Below are 7,062 nucleotides of genomic sequence, written 5' to 3'. Positions count from 1 at the left end.
TGTTAACACAATGACCAGGGCCAAAGTCCTCTAAAAAGGGCAGGCTTATCATCTACGAACACAATAATTCACTCATCCATTTTGCCAGGACACCAGCACAAAAAAACACCTATTCAATAAAAATGTTCACAGTAATTTGAGACAGTAATGTTCTTTCAGACGCCTGTCTGAAAAAGTTCAGTTTCCATTTTATTTACAGTGTTGTGTAATCACAAAAGCCACAGTCATCCAAAAGAACCATGAGAGGTCTGAGCACCTGTTAGCAAGTTATAACAAATGAACCATGAGGTCTGAGCACCTGTGAGCAAGTTATTACAAATGAACCATGAGAGGTCTGAGCACCTGTGAGTAAGTTATTACAAATGAACCATGAGAGGTCTGAGCACCTGTGAGTAAGTTATTTCAAATGAACCATGAGAGGTCTGAGCACCTGTGAGTAAGTTATTACAAATGAACCATGAGAGGTCTGAGCACCTGTGAGTAAGTTATTACAAATGCAAAAACCTAAACAGGCTCAACCACGGCACACACATGCACTAATGTTTGCTCACAGATCTCATAACGCTTTTAGACTGGGGTATTTTAACCCTGCTGGTGTTCAAATGTAGAATACTCAGTTGTCTCAGCCAACAGTAATTTTTGCGCTATCCCATAAAATGATTGGCCCACTCAATGTAACTCAGGACAAATGACATGATCACCATCTTGTGGGTAGCAGAATGAACTACCACAAGGCTCTTTGATGTACAGTTTAGTTAAAAAATACTCTCCAGTCTACTAATTTTTTTATTACAGGATGTCGTGTGTGTATAAAAATCAGTTCATTACTTCTACAGCTAACAACATCTTGATAGTGAAAATAGATTCTCAACATTGAGGGACAGATAACAGACTTTTTCTCACTTAGCTGACAATTCTGTAATAATCCATCTTGTATAAACACACAGCGTTTTGTACATTACCAGGTAAACAAATAGATATCAAAAAATAGTGAGCAAAAATATACTACGTCCCAACATTGACGTCAAACATTCAACAGAGGGCGTCAAGAGAGCTTCAACTCACAGTGAGCAGCCAACAATGTGATCAGTATGCAGTCACACACCCTCGAGCACAATCTCCTAAATCACCTGACTTAGTTCACCCAATGTTGTGTTTCTGCTAAATTCATTAGATTTGTCAACCTACGATAAACCTTGTGTGTCAGTCTGTGGGGAATGCACGGAATGTTTTTGAGGACAAGAAACTTTGAGAAAACATTGTATAAAATCCAAAATAGTCTCATAAGAAAATGAAGCAGCCTCCAACAGGTTAAGAGGCTGAGGGAAAGTCCCTGATGTCTCCGCCTATATCCTGAGTCAGCCCCGCCTCCTCCACACCATCTGAGGGGCGGAGGGGTCAGATGAGCAGGGAGGGGGTGGGCTTCTTGCCTGGCCAGGCCTCTTTGGCGTACTTCTTCTTGCGTGGCTCGTTGAGGGCGTCGGGGAGGTAGGGGCCTGTAACGGGGGTGGGGTTGAGGGTGACCGGTGGCTGTGGGGCCACCGGTGCTAGGTCCACCTCCGGCGCTGGGTTGGGGAAGGGCAGGGGGAGCCCCCCCCCTAGGATCGTGCCCCCCGGGGCGCCTGTGGGGTGGCTCTCGTGGCTGCTGGGAGGCAGGTCTCCGTACAGACCGCCGCTGAAGTTGTAGTTGTGGATGCGCCTCGACGTCACGTCCTCCGGACCCAGGGTGCCGTGGCTCTCTACTCGCTTTTTCTGGAGGGGAAAGAAAATACATTTGTATGACGGACAAAACATAAGAGATGTTGTTTGCACATGCCCTAAAAGTGCAGAATGGTTCAGTAAAGGCTCACCTTGATAGGGACGACAGCAGTCTGCACCATGTTCCTGAAGCGTCCTACCGAGGGGTCTATATCCTCTGTAACATTTTGTTCCAAGAAAAATACACATCACCACATGCATCTATCAAATCAACATGAATGTAATACCATCTTGCGAAAGGTCTTAGTGGATAAGACTTATTGAGTGGGAACCCGCCCGTAGTGTCATTTAAAAAGAAGCATGTTCAAGTAACAGACAAGAGGGGAGGCGACCTCTGAAGGACCAAAGCATACCTGGGTTGATGATGTCGTCTTCCTCGGTGAAGGACACCCTGGAGTTCCTCCTCTTCCTCTTGGGCCTCTGGATCTCCAGGTTGCCCTCTTCGATGGTCAGCAGGGAGATGCGCTTGTTGTGGGCCGTGTTGAACTCCGTCAGGTTCTGCCATGCAGAGGGTGGGGGGAGGGGGCCGAGTCAGACATTCAACGCTGCAGAAACCTGCACTTCATACCAATGATACGAACCCGCCGGGGAAGGTTGGGGGCAAATTTGAATTTACACCCAAAAAATGTTTTAGCGTAAGAAAATGTGTTTCAGCATAAGATTGGGAAGAACCTTTTAATTTTGCCGTTTTAGTTTCAACTCACTTCGTGAATCAACTGAATAGAAATGTAGCTGACCACGACCCTGGTGTCCACCTACTACTACTATAAACAGCGGCTCAGAGTGCAACTACAGCTTGGTGTCCCATCTGTTTTCATGACAGCTTGGTACACTTGTGAATGACCTCAGTTATTGTTAGGGATGGAAGCCAAGAACCAGTTCCAATACAGTCAGAATTGTAGAACCGATAAGCTCCACTGGAGCGTTCCATCTGGCTTATTCAAATTCAGTGTCATGTTCCTACTCCCGACAGCAGCGGAAGCTTTTTACATGCACACCAACAACTGTGTGGTTGCAAGGATTCCCCTCAACCTCCAGTTTGTGCCCTAAATCAACATGACGTCTCAAACTTGGTGGCCCGGTAATGTCTTTTCTTTCCAAGACTATGAATGAATAACTGGCCTGCAGGAAGCAAAAAGAACACATCCATTTACTAAGACGTGTCACACGGCTGTGGTGAAAGGTGTCCTATCAAGTCATCCACAATAACATGTTTATGGTGGCTGTGAATTGTAATTAGTGTCATAAAAGCTAAAGTTTTCAATTGATCTGTATTTGAAAGGTTTTATTGTAGAAGTCCTTAAGTAAGGCTTTAAATCATTTAAAGCTGCAAGATGTAGGATTTGTGTCAAATTTTAAACATGAGCTTCTCTGTGGCCCTACTCTGGAATCGATAAGGGAATTGAACCAAGTCACTGAGGAGAATCGATATTGGAATCAGAATCGATAAGATCCCAAAAATTCCAGCGTTTCCCCTACCATTGCCTTGGAAAGACCCCAAGAGCCCACAATAGCAGACTTTTAGATTACATTCTCAGCATTAGTCAGTGGAGTTTAACATGGCGAAAATTAGCATGGCGGCTGACTGGGAGTGATATTTTCTGTTGCTCTAGCTACATACTGTAAGTAATGTAACCACAGTTTAGTGTATGTCTTCTGATGTTGTATGTAGGCTAACATTAGCTAGGCTATCAATTGTGGACTAAATGGCGTTGCATTCAAGTTAGTTCACATTCCCATTAGTTCCCATTTACGGTATGCATTTTCACCAATGCTTTCGCGATTTATTTTCAGCTGTTGAGCATTCACATGCATTTTCTGCAGGAAATATATTTTTTGTCTAGTAGCCCATATGTTTGTGTGTGTTGTATTATTCATATTTATGTGCACTCATTTCATTTCAGCTCAGTGTAGAGAAATGCCTCGATACTAACAAGCGCCTTATGATGATCTATGATGACACTGTCGACACCGTGCATCTGTGACACGCCCTGCGACACTAGTAGTTTCGGGGAGCCTCCCAGCCCCCCTGAAAAAAAACCTAGGGGAAACCCTGAATTACCAACCCTCCTTACTGTCAGTTAATACACCAGTCAGTCCACGTCCAACCTCATTGCACTGACGTTAGTCCCTGCATGGACTGAAACGCTTGCATGTTATTGATCCCTACCAAATCCACAAACCTTTTGATAAGACGTTCAGTCCGTTTATCTTTTTGTGTGCAAGTCCTCTTTTGCAGCTTTATGACTGTTGTACCTGACCACTGCACCAGAGACAAAACCAACAGTAGGACTGATGTCAAGTGCGCAGCTCTTTTCCTGCTATTTCCACACACAGACAAGCACGCACCTCCAGCTCGGTCTCCTCCTCTGGTAGCCCTAGAAGGCCCTTCAGCTCTTCGTCCTCGCCGGCCTTGCCGTCCCCCGCGCTGGCGCTGGACTGGCTCTGCGGCTTCTCCCGGATGGTGTAGGTGCGCGTGGACGCCCCGAACGACATGGTGGAGTCGATGGGGACCTGCTGGGGCTTGTGGGCCTCCAGACGAATGTGGCCCAGGAAGGTTCCATGCGCTGGGGAGCACAGAGGCACATGTCCGTCATGTTAGTGTATCACATGTCCGTCATGTTTGTGTATCACATGTCCGTCATGTTTGTGTATCACATGTCCGTCCTGTTTGTGTATCACATGTCCGTCCTGTTTGTGTATCACATGTCCGTCATGTTAGTGTATCACATGTAGGCGTACACATCAATAAAGCATATATCTGGTATTATCAATACCTATGTTGTCTGCAATACATCTAATATTGCTCAAATGTGTAAGTGCAAGTAAGTATAAGTCAAAACTGATGTTTTTAGAATGACCTGGAAATATCTGACAGCATGCACAAACAGCTGTCACCTCACTCAAAAGATGCTTTTGAATAACCGGTTGTGTTGATGTGTTTTTTTAATTTAACCTTTATTTACCCAGGCAAGCAATTAAGAACAAATTCTTATATACAAAAGCACCCTGAGGAAGGGGGAAATGGGAGGCTGAAAATAAACATGTTATGTACACATCATTTACAACAACAATAATAAAATACAGTAATATACAAAAAATAACGATGTGTGAATGAGAGGAGCAGACTCACTGCTGTTGAGGTCGATCAGGAAGACCCTCTTCAGGTGCTTGTGGTAGATCAGGGCAGCGTGGGCACGGGAGCACGACTGGTGGTCGATGGTGAAATCACAAATGTCCGGGTTCCTCCCAAACAAGTAATACTTCTTCTCGTCAATGATCAGTTTCTGCGTGGGAACGTATCACAGAGCATCTCAATCACAATGCCATGTTCACTTGGCTACTCGTATCGGTTTCACACTCTGCTGCACTGTGCTTGCAAATGAGGGAGATGAATTTATTATGGGAAGTCAGATGAACGACAAATTGGGGTCTCTGGTCAAACCAGAGATGGAGTCAATACCGGAACTCTTGAGACCCAAACCAAGACCCAACCCCTGGAGACCCAGACCCAGCCTCTCAAGACCCAGAACATGATAAGACCAAGACCAGTTTGAATCCGAAAAACCATAACCAGACCCCGGCAGACTAATTATTCAAAGGAAATGTCTTTATAGTTAAGCATTCAGTGCACTACTACACTGACAGAATTGTGCTATTTCTTGACTCTTTGAGAGCAAACACACATTTTAATCAATTTTCTTGTCAGAAAATAACCCAAAGAGTTCTTGATTTTGTACACGACCAACGGATGAGCCAAGACGTGCTCAAGACCAGTTTCAGATCAAAGCCCTGATATTGTTGCATGAAATGACCACTGGTATCATGAATCTAGTCATTCAGTGCGAGACAGTATGTAGGCTGGCCTAATGGTCACGTCACTGTGCCTCTGAACCATAACTCTTAAGTGCAGCTTCTCACTCAGAGCTTAAATCTCAGGGCTGGCGTTCATATGGCACCTTCTGTAATCTGACAGCCATGGTGCTCAGTCACCAGTGCACAGAGCACAGCTGGTCTGAGGGCAGTCAGATCAGTATCTGGTGCATTCAATAAGCATTATGTGCACAAATATATTTTCACCCATGGACAACTTTAAGATGTATGGGCAAAGACAAATATCTTACACAAAGCAAGTTCAGTACAATAACCTCCCCAATACAAGTTTTCCTTGTGACAGCAGGGGACAATGGTTGAGAAGCTTTTACCTCCATCATTTTGTCTCCTTTCATCACGTCTAGATGGAGCCCTGGCGGTGGCTTTCCTGCCCTGAAAGAAGAAAATCCATATAAGCTCGTCAAGCCTGATGATGATGATTTGCCCCATTGATTGACCCTCATCTACTACTAGCTAGAGCTACTATCCACTGTCGCATATGCTCAGGGACAGGTCCAGTCGGAGGGTGCCCCATGGCACGCAGACCAAACATGTTGACAAGACCGTTCAATTTAATTAGTTAGTAATTCGAGATTGAGGATTAATGGCCAGCTAGTAGTTTAAGGCTTGCAACCTGAATAGCTACAGCACAGAACACAGAACACAGGCTGGCGTTAGCTAGCTAGCTCAGTTAGCAACAAGCTAGCCGGGCTTGCACCAATTACTATGCAAGAAGTCACGACCAAAAGATGAATTCAGAGCTATGACTCTGTAATTATGTTCCGATCTATATTGTTGAGCAACAGAAACATCCCCCGTTTGCATTTTCTCACCATGATGGACAATCAAAAGGAGGCGCAGCGGTGATATCAGCCTCACTTGTTTTAGACGCCATCTTGCCTCATTCTCACAAACACAGTGGTTTCTGGGTAAAGAGTATATTGGGAGTTGGGAAATGTAGTTTTACCTAGTTTACAACTTTTGTAAACAGCGACGATGTGTTTGGTGGGCGGAGCCTGGTGGTAGAAAGTTACACCTGTATCAGGTGTCAATTTACAACATAGGGATATATGTACATGGATGTATTAAAGGGTTCCACATATGCTTAACTCAATCGAAAATATATTTTTCACCCACATTTCGGTTTTTGAGAGTCTTACTGATATGCCCAGTCCCAATTCCTAACACTCGCTGCTCTCTCTGTATTGCCCGTGAGCGCTTTCCCCCCCTCCCCCCTTCCATCAATTGCTTCATTTTCCGGAAGTGGGGGCCCTGACGTCACGTTTTTTGAGAATTTGCATACTTCGCCCCTGATTAGCATATTTAGATTGTTGCGTAAGCCACCTTATCATTTACCTAGCCTCGTGTCTCCAGTCTCTCCTACGAGGATGGACATTAAATGTGGTAAACGGTGCCATGTCCTTGGCTGTT

At 44.8% G+C, this 7,062-nt stretch overlaps 1 protein-coding gene across 1 annotated transcript; it reads right to left on the bottom strand.

Annotated features, from left to right (window-relative positions):
- Positions 1-268: 268 nt before the first annotated feature.
- On the bottom strand, positions 269-6,526 carry ppp1r8b (protein phosphatase 1, regulatory subunit 8b; the record flags this gene model as incomplete). The annotated part of the gene is made up of 7 exons (XM_084443748.1): positions 269-1,752; positions 1,851-1,915; positions 2,112-2,256; positions 4,108-4,325; positions 4,892-5,045; positions 5,964-6,024; positions 6,465-6,526. 7 exons carry the CDS (start codon positions 6,524-6,526, stop codon positions 1,399-1,401), a joined length of 1,059 nt encoding a protein of 352 aa, XP_084299874.1. The 3' UTR covers positions 269-1,398.
- Between the last annotated feature and the right edge of the window lie 536 nt (positions 6,527-7,062).

The sequence above is a fragment of the Borostomias antarcticus genome, assembly GCF_949987555.1.
Source record: "Borostomias antarcticus genome assembly, chromosome: 10".
Lineage (NCBI taxonomy): Eukaryota > Metazoa > Chordata > Actinopteri > Stomiiformes > Stomiidae > Borostomias > Borostomias antarcticus.
This window is presented reverse-complemented; position numbering and strand designations above follow the sequence as displayed.